At 33.1% G+C, this 14027-nt stretch overlaps 1 protein-coding gene across 1 annotated transcript in view; it reads right to left on the reverse strand.

Annotated features, from left to right (window-relative positions):
• The window catches only part of LOC136033803 (mediator of RNA polymerase II transcription subunit 13-like), a 79307-nt gene that overhangs the window by 21595 nt on the left and 43685 nt on the right, over window positions 1-14027 (reverse strand). The window contains exons 15-18 of the mRNA XM_065714717.1: window positions 12161-12325; window positions 9633-9870; window positions 1726-1946; window positions 231-410 (exon numbers count right to left, since the gene is read on the reverse strand). Coding sequence (XP_065570789.1) covers window positions 231-410; window positions 1726-1946; window positions 9633-9870; window positions 12161-12325 — 804 coding nt within the window. The remainder of the gene's footprint in view (window positions 1-230; window positions 411-1725; window positions 1947-9632; window positions 9871-12160; window positions 12326-14027) is intronic.

Below are 14027 nucleotides of genomic sequence, written 5' to 3' on the forward strand. Positions count from 1 at the left end.
TACCTTAGTATGAGCAACATTTCATTACATGCAAACAATCAGTGCTGAGAATAGCGAGCAATTAGTTATCGCGTGCTCTCTCGTGGGCCCAGGCCCCAGGTGAACAGCACAAACCTCTCACCCTCCCGCCGAAACTAGGTCGTTAAACTTGTTAAAACAATATTGACTATAAAAATAAATTTTTGAAGTAAAGGTTGTGTCAATTATAAAAGTAAGCAAAGCCAACTTACACTTCGAGTCTTTAAAAATGCGTCAAGTTGAGCAGCAGGACCAAGTCCCGTTAAGGACTTGACAACATTGCACTGGTGAATTAAAGAACGTCGACACTGACTATACACTTGAAAAGCAGCTGCTCTGTGAACCTGAGGACTTTGGTTCTTTATCGACAGCACAGATTCCATTGATATCAACTGAAATAATACATACTTTATTTTTTTTTTAATAGTATAATTATTGAATAATAGCATAAACTTCTGAATCTACTACGCATGAAATCACTACATTTTAATACAAATTGATCCATATAACGTATTTAGTAGCAAACATACTACACGAGATGCAACAATAGAAGAAAGTTTATCCCTTCTTAATCCAAAATTTCTCTTTTTATTTACAAAACTCTGTGTTTCAGCATCCAAGACATTAAAAAATAAGACCTCACCATAATCATTCTTTCCAAAAAAAAAAAAAAAAAAAAAAAAAAAAAAAAAAAAAAAAAAAAAAAAAAAAAAAAAAAAAAAAAAAAAAAAAAAAAAGAGAGACCAGGGACCAAAGTAGCATCAGTATCTCATAAGACACCGCTACCTCAAAATACGAGGAAAGAATATGGTATATACATACACTTTATTATACAGATTACATGAGGATGAATAAGTTGAGAAACACATCACCAGGATAATTCCTTTATTATGTTTGAACTTCCCTTTGCGGTTGATGGCAACACATCAACTATATATTGAAATTACAAAGATATCAACCATATGGGCATTTCAAATCCCTTTCAAACTTGTACAAAATAAATTGATGAACTATATATTGATTCTCCAGTCATAAACATTGCTACAACATACAGAAAAACTGCTTCAATAATATCAATATTTGTTTTGAATTTTTTATTTAGTTCCTATTCTCTATACAATTGAATGATATAGAATAGAAAAGTATCAACATAAAAAAATGCCAATCCTAATTTATTTTGAATCAAGCTTTCAGAAGTCAACCACATATACTAAAATTAAAAACACGTCGAACAAATTCAATTGACATCTCCTGTCATTGTATAAGACACATTCAAATGGAATTCTGACAAATGATATATTCTAGTAAAAAAAAAATCAGCTCTTTAAAAACATTGATTTTAACTACTCCTTTATACGGGATTACCACCTCAAACTGTTCTTTCTACTGTCATCTACTTACTGCGTGCATTGCAAGCTTTCTAACCAAGTTTTCTCAAAATTCATAAATAACAATGTACCATCTGAATAAAAAAAAAAAAAAAAAAAAAAAAAAAAAAATTAGCCCGACAAGGCATGATACACAGTAACTGAATAATTTTCATAACTGAATAACAAAAACCGGATTGTTTCTGCTTCAATTCCTCAGAACATATTCGTGGTCAGTCATGGATTGACTGACCACTATTTAGTCTCACAGTATTAACCCTAAACGGTTACAAATAAACAGTCACAGAAACGATGATAATGGATATTAAAAGAAAAGCACCTGAACAACTATGTTTCCTTGAAGGTTTTCGCTTAGAGCTTGGATCATTTGATTTAAGCATCGCAATAGACCAATAGTTCCAAACCTTCTTAGATTGACGTCATTCTTAAAGGGGCCGTAACTAAATGGGTCAAGAACATAAACGACGATTGTGGGAGGGTCGGCGTCATCTTCATCATTATTATTTTGCTCTTGAGCAGGAGGCGGGGCTTCTTCGGTGCCTAAATCAAAACCACTGTTATTGACCAACAAACTGTCACCCAATTTAAGAAAAATTTAAACACAGCTTCCTAAAATTCCTTAGAGTGCCTTCTAAAATTCCTGCTTTAAATCTGGCTATAGAACAGTATCTCTACTCAAAGGTACTATTTTCTTTTAATATAAATATTATTGTAAAAACCCGAAGAATGGAAAGGTCATAACTTTCCACTAAACTTGTATATGCTCACTTTGTTTCCGAAAAATACAAATAAAATTCCCACTCAATTGGTGCTTTGTCCCAGCATTTAGACCATTTCAGACTTTTGCAGTGGCAACGATTAGCGAAAATGCAGGGGGAGGGACAAGGATTTCTTTAAAAGGAAGATAAAAAACGAAAACAAACAAAACAACATCGAGCAAATGTACCAAAAACAGGGGATAACCATAGATTTTGATTTTCTTAATTAGCATTTACCACAATAACCACGATTTACTAGGTTGCGGCTACCGCTGCAACAAAGATTGAAATTTCAAGAAAAAATCGTTTTTTGTTAGTTACAAAAGGTACTATATATAGCAATAATGGGTCATTAAACAGCTCCTTATGACGTTTCAATGTCCTGCTAATTGCGGAGAAGAAGAAACGGAAAAAAAAAGATACTTTCAACGTAGAATATCGTGGTTTCAACCACTTTCCTTGTTTTTCGAGCCAATGGGTTTTCCTTGGACAACTCCATTAAACCAAGAAATAGAATAAAATAATCTACCAAGCGTAAAACTACCACAAATTAGCATCAATAAACAAATGAAACCCCAAACGAAAAGAAATTACAATAAATAACCGAGTCAAACTCAAAACGAGCAGAAATTAACATGATTAAGGGCTCATAACCCATATGCAAGCTCAAGGCCAAAGCATAATTTGCGATAATCTTAATAATTTTTTAGTAATCAAAGTTATAAAAGAGAAAACATTAAATTTTTTTAGAGGGGGGGGGGGGGGCTAAAAATTCTGATTACGAATCCAATTAGCCACCTCCGAAGTTAATACGACCACCCTTTCTATAAAAGCCTTATATGCCCATAGGGCATAAGTTACAATCCATGCCCTGAGGTGCTGTGGGGGGTAGTCATCCTCAAAAAAATAAATTTCCAGAACTTTCAACTCCGCTGACCAAACTGCCCATCTCAAAATTTTAATTGGATATGTTAGGAGAAATAATGGGCATGGGGGGGGGGGGCTGGTTGTCCTCTAATCACTTTCGACTATTAAAAAGGGCACTAGCCTTTTCAATTTTCAATTGAATGAGCCCTTTTTGAAGTTTCTACGAAGTTAATACGACCACCCTTTCTATAAAAGCCTTATATGCCCATAGGGCATAAGTTACAATCCATGCCCTGAGGTGCTGTGGGGGGTAGTCATCCTCAAAAACACAATTTCCAGAACTTTCAACTCCGCTGACCAAACTGCCTATCTCAAAATTTTAATTGGATATGTTAGGAGAAATAATGGGCATAGGGGGGGGGGGGGGGCTGGTTGTCTTCTAATCACTTTTGACTATTAAAAAGGGCACTAGCCTTTTCAATTTTCAATTGAATGAGCCCTTTTTGAAGTTTCTACGACAACTCCTTTTATACGAAGTGCCTAGTCTATAAAAAAAGATTTCATTGTTTTTATATGTTGTTTCCACACCTCACCAGGAAAGTATTTTGCTAGTATATTTCATTACTAGCCCCTTTACTGTCATGTAAGTTCCTAATTATCAAACGTATGCCATATTATGAGCCAGAGTGAAACATTCAATTGATTAGATTTTTTGATGGAATACTGAATGTAGTACGAGTGAAATAGAAAAATGGTCGAATTTTTTTGCGAGGAACCTCTAAGCACATGTTTTGCATAAAAAATTCCGAAATGCTCGTGATACGTATAATCGTCTTTATTTAACCTTCCAAAGACCGATATTTGGTCGGAATTGTAAGACTGGAGGGATGAGAAGGTAAAAAATATAATATTTCATATTTTTTATTTTTTTTATTGTAAGAATCTATTCTATTTAATCTGTTTTAACATTTCCTCGATCTCCTTTTTTTTCAGTTTCCAGTAGCCATAACTTAAAACCTAAATAATTAAATTCGTAAAGAATTTGCACTAATTTCTCTTGGGAACTAAATCTTTATCCTCCTATTTCCTCACTGGTCCGAACTTCTATGACTATTTCCCTACCGTATTCTGAAGTTAGGTCAAGATATGCAAACAGCACTATATATATATATATATATATATATATATATATATATATATATATATATATATATATATATATATATATATATATATATATATATATATATATATATATATATATATATATATATATATATATATATATATATATATATATCTGCAGCTTTTTTAGACCTGAAAGGAGCATATGATAATGTGGATAGGAACCTGTTAATGTTAAACCTGTTATCTTTAGGACTGCCTCACTATTTCGTATTGTTGCTGTGCGAAATGCATAAGTACGTGAAGTTGGTAGTGAAAGTGGCGGGAAAGTGCTCAACTCCGGTGCAATCTTTATTGGGACTAAAGCAGGGATGTGTGCTGTCACCGAAATTGTTTAGCCTTTATTTAAATGATGCCAATGAATTTTTCGTTAAGAACAATGCACCAATGTTATCGATAGATTTGCTTAAACTGTGTTTACTACTATTTGCTGACGACATCGTATTACTGGCTGAAACAAAGGAGAAACTGCAACAATTATTAGAGATTACGGAGGTTTATTTGGAAGAGAAGAAGTTAATCCTTAACACATCGAAGTCAGTGGTGATGGTATTTGGTCGTAAAGCCATGGAAAGTGAAGATGCGAATTTTTTCTTTAAAGGTGAAACTATACCAGTGAATAATGAATGTGTTTATCTTGGGGTAAAGTTTACTAGTAATGGGAAATTCAGTGGGCATCTGGATCTAGCGAATGCAAGGGGGAGGTATATTAGCGGTGAAATAGTGAGGAGTAGTCTTAGACGGGTGAGAGATATTAGAGTACATAAGAGGATTTGGACAAGTAAGATAGTACCGGCGATGCATTATGGAACAGAGATCTGGGGCTATCGGAAGGGTCCAAAACTTGAGGTGGTTATGATGAGATATTATAAGAGGATGTTAGGACTATGGGATTCGTTTAGTAATTTGGAAATCCAGGGGATTTAGGGCTAGTATCGCTGCGATCTATGAGGCTAGTGACCATGGTGAGATATTGGGTTAGGATACTGGGTATGCAGAGATTTACGGTAGCAAAGGCAGCATACTTAGAGGCGTTGAGACAGAATAGTAAAACAGGGTGGCCGGCGGAGATTCAGGATATCTTAGATAAGTGTGGATTAGGGGAATGGTGGAATGAAGGAAAGGGGATTATGGGTATGGAGGAAATAGTAATAAGGGAGGTACAAGAGAGGTTGAAGAACCAAGAAATACAGATATGGTGGGCAAGTCTGGATCGTTCAGGGTCGTTAAAATTGTATAGACAGATAAAGGGTAGTTGGGGGAGGAGGTATTTTGGAAGGTTGGGTTAAGTAGAGAGGATTTGAAGACTTATTTGGATTGGAGGGGAAATGGATTTTTGATTGGGGAGAAAAGAAAGTATCAAGGGAGAAAAGGGGAGAAGGTAGAATCTATTGCTTGTCCTATGTGTGGATCTCAGGATGAAAGTTTAATACATTTTTTGTGTGAATGTGTCGAATTGAATGATTGGAGGCGAGAGATGTATGGTAAAGAAAAATTGAATGAGATATGGATCGTAGATAGAATGAAAGAGACAAATTTCCTGAGTATTAAAAGGATAGCAAGATTTGTAAGGATTGCAGCGGCACATCGGGAGTGGTTTCTTTAAATAGTATTAATTTAATTTAGTTAATTTGTTGTTTGTTTGTTGTTATGTAATTTTCCTATGGCACACGGGCTTTTTCTGGAATAAATTATATATATATATATATATATATATATATATATATATATATATATATATATATATATATATATATATATATATATATATATAAACAAGTTGTTTGTCTGCGGGTCTGTCGAGTGACGTCATGTCATCATGAAGTTAGTTGTCGTCATGTTTGTTATGACGATGACGTCATTAAAAGTATTTAAGAAAATCGTTCAAAGACAAATTTTTAATTGTAAGTAGATCGTGGACGGAAAAATGTTTAATTCTAAAATGACTGAAGAACCTACAATGGCAACAGCCAAGGAAGCTGCTCAAAGAGTCTATTCCAAAAAACTTGCGGCTGATAGAGAAAGTAAGAAAAGAAAGCGTGCCGAGGAATCACAAGAACAGCAAGAAAACAGGCTTGCGGCTAAAGAACGCAAAACCGCGCAGTTAGATGAAAATCCACCTGGACGGCGAGAGTCAAAACATATCAAAACTGAAAATGATAGCGATGATAATTGGGTTTGGGATTTTGACTTGGATAAGGTCATCAATGCCTACCAGATTTTAGTTAAAAAAAAACAAAGGTTCGGCGATATGTATTTCATAGTGACGCTGAAAAATAAAGAAGAAAAAGAAAACTGAAAAAAGAAAAAAGGTAAAAAACTAAAAAAAAAATTAAAAAGAAAAAACACTCAAAGAGAAATTACAGACCGGGACACAAATGACGACCGGGACAGAGGGAATATAAATGACGACCGGGACACTCAAAGAGAAATTACAGACTGGGATACCGGGACACAAATGACAACCGGGACACAGGGAATATAAATGACGACCAGGACACAGGTATTTAAGAATATCGTTCAAAGAGAAATTTTTAATTGTAAGAAGATCGTTGAAAGAGAAATTTCTAATTGTAAAATGACTTAAGAACCTACATTGGCAACACCCGAGGAAGCTGCTCAAAACGAATGTATTCAAGCCGAAGTAGCAGAGTTGATAAAGCGTTATGTTTCAGGTTCTAGGTCCGAGAGGCCCCAGGTTTGAACCTTGGCTTTAGCATTAATACAAAAGAAGAAAAAAACTAAAAAAGGTAAAAACTACAAAAAAAACTAAAAAGAAAATACTAAAAAAACTAAAAAAGCTAAAGAACTAAAAAAAACAAAAAAAGTAAAAAACTAAAAACTAAAAAATAAAAAAAAATAAAAAAAGGTAAAAACTACAAAAAAAACTAAAAAGAAAAGAAACAACTAAAAACTAATAAAAAAACTAAAAAAAAAAAAACTAAAAACTGAAAAAGAAAAAAAAGGAAAAAAACTGAAAAATAAAGGAGAAAAAGAAAACTAAAAGCCGGGACACAGGGAATATAAATGACGACCGGGACACTCAAAGAGAAATTACAGACTGGGACACTGGGACACAAATAACGACTGGGAGATATAAATGACGACCGGGATACTCAAAGATAAATTACAGACCGGGACACCGGGACACAGATGACGACCGGGACACAGGGAATATAAATGACGAACGGGACGCTCAAAGAGAAATTACAGACTGGGACACTGGGACACAAATGACGACCAGGATACTGGGAATATAAATGACGACCGGGACACAGAGAATGTTCGATTAGCAATCACCATCAACAAAGCTCAAGGGCAATCATTAGAATAATGAGGTATAGATCTGAATACGGATTGTTTTTCCCATGGACAATTTTATGTTGCATGTTCAAGAGTCGGTAAACCTGACAATCTATTTATATGCACAGACAATGAGACATCGAAGAATGTGTATATTCGCAAGTTTTACGTAGTTAAAAACATATATATATATATATATATATATATATATATATATATATATATATATATATATATATATATATATATAACGAAAAGAGAAATCTTTTCTCTTTTATCTATATTCACAGGTGGGACATAGGGACATAACTATAATGGCGCGTAACGACTTACGAGCGCGGGGGGGGGGGGGCTTGGGGGGGGCGAAGCACCCCCACCAACTCCACCCCAAAAGCTAGTATATATATATATATATATATATATATATATATATATATATATATATATATATATATATATATATATATATATATATTCTAGCTCTCGTAATGATTCATTCATGAAGTTTTTTTTAAGTAAAAGAAATTTCTACCTTAGTTAAACACTTATTATGCAAACATAATCGGTACTGTGTCTTTCGTTAAGTGTCTAACTAAAGATATTAGCTAATTTCTTACAGTGTTCCTAGGTATTACTTTTTCTTTACGAGTAAGGTAAATTCCTATAAAAAATATTATAACTATATGGACTTGCAGATTTTCTCAAGATAAAGAATTCAGCATTGTCTATGTCGTTTACTTCATTGTCTTGTTTTTTTCTTTTTTTTTTGTGACTATCATTTAGTACTTGTGAAGTAAAAAAAAATCTTTACCTTTGCAATTAACCTTTAAAAATTTTAGTCTTTCACTATCCATTTCTAGTTAATAATTTTTAGATACTAATATCTTCAATTTTTAATCAAACTAATATAGCAAGTCAAAGGAAAGGAGTAATAAAGAGATCAACATCAGTAATCGCTCATCAGTAATATATACTCCATTACAATAGCACAATTTTACTCTGCTATTACTCCGTTGTACAAATTATGCCAACTCTGTTCGAAAATCCAGTGTTCTTTTTTTCAGAATTTCAGTGTCGGATATTGTTATTTCCCTCTGTTAAGGAACAATTGTTTTAGGATTTCGTTTACATCGTGAAGGGTGTGTTTTATTGCCAGTTAATTCAGGGAAAGGAGAAATTACCTTAATTATTCTTTATGCGATACAATTTTATAAATTGAATAATGGTTTTATACGAAAAGAGAGTATGCCATTATTGTGGCCAGTAGGCTTTTTATATCATTGAAAAATTACTATATCCTACATTCAGTTAGCTTCAGAAGTTATGAAATGTCAGCACTGAAAGAAACAGCAGAAATTCGAGATATTTTTGGCGTTGCGCTTAGGTTAATTTGTAAGAATTTTCGTTCAGGATAGGGGACAGGGTCATAAAAAAGAAAAGAAAAAAGAAGCAAAACTGTTCTAATGTGTAATCTCGAAGTTCGTGCCATTTTCTCTTATTTTTACTTATTTTTACTTATTAATTATTTTTATTACATTTTCTCTTATTTTTCACCTTTGCTGATGGCTTTGTTTTCCGTTTTGACTTCATCTTTTTTCTTGATGATTCATTATCCCCCTTTCTTTTTCTTTAAAGTTGGTTATTATCACAGATTTAATCGACTTTATATTCCGATGAAAACCTGGTGAATTATTTGAATACGGTTTGGAGGGTAACTAACTTAGTTGCATTATAGGCCAATTTCGGGCCACAAATTTATTGACTGATTGACTCTGAAGAACTTCTATTTCACCGTCTAAATCATTTTTCACGTTGCTTTTAATTTCTTTCTGCATTTACGCAAGCTTCATTCCAATATATTTCTAAAATAAATTAAAGATGGATAAGGTGATCGAAATTTTACCTGACAAAACTATAAAATTTCCTAAAAAGCATATTATTTTTGGTTACTCCCATAGCGGGAATATTAGATTAGGAAGAAAGGATAAACGGAAAAAAAACTAGGTTTATCGGTTGCTCCCTCCCCCAAAGACTGAAAAAAAATTACATTAAGAATCTTAGCAAGAGAAAAACAAAATCAAAGAAAGAAATAGAATCAAAAGGATATATCTACCTTGCTGCGACTGAGATTGCAGATTGTTTGTACTTTGATTTGGGTATTGCGGATTTTGAGCTGCCATAGAATTGTCTTCTGCAGGTTGTGCTTGCTGTTGCTGTTGATTTTCTTGGTCGTTTGCGTTAGTAATTGTGACAGGTGGCGCCATTGTCTTTGGCCCGCCGCTGTTGTACTCGAGGAGAGAATGGTCAAGAGGCAGGGTTGCCAAATGAGGTGCCAAGCTGTTACGACATGCCTAAACAAAAGGAAGTTATTTAGTAGTCAAAGTTAGAGCACTATTAGCAGAGTAGAAGCTCAATCAATCTCTAAAGCAAATAATACAGCCCAATACCTCCCCAATCCACAACTCCCTCTCCACCAATCAAAACTATAAATAATTTTTAAACTTATACTAAGCTCCAAATATTTTGGGTTAAGATTTTAACATATAATTCCAAAGTAGATCATAGCAAGTACATATTTCATAAATATAGTTTGATTTTCATTAAAGCCAAAATCTCAAATGTTTCTGAACTCACTGATAACAAATATCAGGCTAGATGTAAATAAGAGCGATACAAAGCAAAACATAGCGAAGCTCACTCACTGCATTTACCCAACACCAAACGACCAATAAAAAAAAAAAAAAAAAAAAAAAAAAAAAAAAAAAAAAAAAAAAAAAAAAAAAACTGTCCCATATTTTTTAATGTTGGAACAGACCCACAACATCGGGTAAGATTTCTAAAAATCACCGAAGCATGGGGGTTACACCAAAATGATATGATTATTTGTTGCTTGTAGGAGATACATGCGTAGTTTTTGTATGAAAGTTTACCAAAAAAAAAACTTATCTGTAAAAGAAACACATTATTTTTATTTTCTATCTGGAAAACTGATATTGCTTAAAAGTGAAATTGAAATCTTAGGGCAATCCTATTTCAGACATATTTCACGACTTCTCAGACATAACTGCCCCACACTTTCAAGTTCAAAATTACTTCTCTGGGCAGCAGGATAACAAATTAATATATTTCATGTCTGGGAAAACGCGTTTTTAAAAAGATTTTCTTTGAATGAATTTAATTATGTCTCAGAAAGTACAAGCGCAAATTATTACCTTTTTTTAATGAAAAGAAAACTACATTTCTTTTTTTTCAAATGTTGACCTGATTGGAATTTTTTTTTAGCATTAACTCATAATTCTGTCACAGCAAGTACTGAAACGAGTTCTGGCGAAGTAAATCAATTGGTTTTTCTGCCTTTTCTACTTTTTTTTCAATCGTTGTATATTCTTATACTTTTTCTTATCCGTTTCAGGTGGATCGGTTATTTAGTTTATTTTAATTAACTGGACCAGCAATCAACTCTCACTGGGCTAATCCACATTAGCCGAGTCACAAGTTCTTAACTGACTATTTCATATTTTCTTCAAATTTAGCTGCGAACAGGGGCCATAACTTTTGGCAAGTTTTAGGGATTTTTAGACCTTAGTATGGAACGACTGAAGATCCGGGAACTTCGTCGGAGGATGCTAAAAATGTGCGGAATCACCTATAATAAATATCAAGCTTTATGTTCTATTAATGCATATATCCTCTTGCATTGAAAGGCCTCCTCAGACAGACTAAAAAGGATATTTGACGCTTCTTAAGACCAAATGAATCTTACTTTACATAATCCTTGCAGGTTTCTATTTTCACAATCACCGGTAGTGTTTACCACGATAAAAAAAAGAAGCCAAAATAAGTATTTTCAACCTTTGTACCAGTTTTGGTTTAAACTATTCCTAACAAACAAATAACTTCAATTAAGAATTACCACAAAGAAGAACTGGGACAAAGAAAGCTTGTGCGTCATTTGCACTTTGCTGAAAACCGGATGTATTTTGACTATTATTTTTGCAACAAAAAAAAAAAAAGAATCAAAATACTAATCATTCACAAAGTAAAGAATGACGTTAAAAAACTTCAGCTGAGCTTAAATAGATGCATAGTCGAATTTTTTTTATTACGAAACTTCCATATTCAATCAATCGAACATTGAATGTCCCTTTAATTTTTTTTTGTAAAAATTAAGTCAGATTTTAGTCCACACAAAATGATATGTTGGGAGTGACAGGCTCCAACTGGTTAGGTTAATCTCAGCATATTTTCAGTTTTAACATCATTATTTAATTCTACAACAAAATCTTAGATTTTAATTAGTAAATAGTAAGAGGTTAGATCATACATAAATCAACTTTGCTAGTAAATTATTTTGTAACAATCGAGAGTTTTCCTATGTTGTGGGTCATCATTCTTTAGGGGAAATCAATACTGAATTAATTTTTTTTCTTTAAGTCAATACTGACTTAAACAATAAACAAAAATTATCAAAACTTTTTTTATACATCATTCAGTATTACCAACCCACACATCTTTCCCAACCCATATATTTTAACATGTTTTGGAAAAACCTTTCTTCAACGAGGTTATTACGAGAGGGGGGAGGTGATTTTTCCTTTACCAATGTTCGTGGTTATAATTGGGTACCAAAAAGGTACTTACTTGAGCATAAGCTTTTAACAACGTGGCAACATTAGAGTCTCCAATAGCATTGAACCATTCATCAATTGGTTCTGACTGAAGCTTGGCAAGAGTACTTCGATTCACTCTAAGAATTCCGTCTCTTAAAACTCTGGTGATTGGACGGTGTTTCCCAAGACGGCAATTCTTTAAAATAAAAGAGTAAAAATAAGAAAATTGAAAATTTTAATCAACAAAGTTGATACTTCCCTTAAAAAAATAAATGCTAATTTTCCTACCATAAAGTGAAAATACAAGTTGTCTTTTATAAACATAATAAAGGTGTTTTTGATTACAAGAATTTATAGATGAACTGAGGTCCAACTAGATGGAGGAAATTTTGCAGCAGTCCTGAATGTCGACTATGAAACTGGAACAACTTTCGATGCTCGCGTCACCAGGTTGCGAGTATCTAACAAACATTTATTCTCTGATAGTCCGAGTAGTAGTAGTAGTAGTAGTAGGAATACTAGTAATACTAGTTGTAGTATTGGTAGTAATATTCACAGTAATAGTACTAGAGTGCTTGTAGCAGCAGTAATATTAACATATTGCCTTTGTCGTCGTTTTAAAAATTTAAAAATTAAAAAAATTAATTTAAAATTAAAGCACAATATTCGAAATACATATGATTTTCAATCATATGCAAATTTTGTATACTTTCGAAGTCGCAAGCTGCCCCCCCCCCCCTAACTGTAAAAGCTCTAAAGCTAATTGAATCATTTGCGTTTTATTGAAGGATATATATATATATATATATATAAATATATATATATATATATATATATATATATATACATATATATATATATATAAAATCCTGAATGTCGATTTATGAAACTAGAACAGCTTTCGATGCTCGCGTCACCAGGTTACGATTATCTAGCAAACATTTATTCTCTGAAACATAGCTCATTTATCAACATATGCTAGAAATCGGAGATTTTATCAGGCTTAAGGTGTCTAATAAACGAATATCATCAAAAAAGTTGCTTTAGTTAGGGTTTTATGGTTCCAGAGCATTTAAAAATGTAATTACTTTTGAAAAACTCTAACTGAAAAATTAAAAGGAGGGAAAAGTGATACGGTTCAGGTCTTTAGGCGTTCCAGACAAGAATTTTTCAATATTTCCAGTTCAGAGGAGTTTTTGAACTGGCTGGCTACATCACCTCTAGATAGCAGCATTGACCCTTTAAACCTGTTTTAGGTATAATAATAACCTGAATTAAAACCCCTAGATTACTTTCTGTTGCATTTGGAGCAATTAAAAATGATATCAGGATATCATTATCATAGGTCATATCGAGAACAAACCTAACTCACTAAGAAAATGACCAATACTAAAGAGCGCATGAGAATGTTTGGCTGTGGAATGTTTTTGATGGTCTGTTGCAGTACACTAAGCTGTGTATACTAGTTGTGATTCCACAACGTCTATTCCATATATGGAATAGTAAATACAAGTTTCAAAAACTGATTGTAAACACTAAATTGTATTTGCAGCTAAATTGTACTCATAGTAAAATTAATAGTTGTACAGATTTTGCTGATATTATAATCTTAGTCCTTTAGACATATACTTGATATAAACTATATATCTTTAAAATTATATTCAGAGTAGTCCTAAGTGTTAGAGGGCCACCCGTTCCCTCAATAAAAATTCTTTTTTGTCAGTTTTATGGTATGTTTCATTCTTTAATTTTATGTTGATGCTTCAAAATTTACATTCTTGTTCGAAACTACTTTTTCACAATATGAGGAAAGTTGACACCCCTCAGCAGCCAGATTGCACACTAAATCCAAATATTCCTCTAAATAACGGAAACTTTCGTGATAAATTCCTTCTAAA

Source organism: Artemia franciscana, chromosome 12, assembly GCF_032884065.1.
Source record: "Artemia franciscana chromosome 12, ASM3288406v1, whole genome shotgun sequence".
Lineage (NCBI taxonomy): Eukaryota > Metazoa > Arthropoda > Branchiopoda > Anostraca > Artemiidae > Artemia > Artemia franciscana.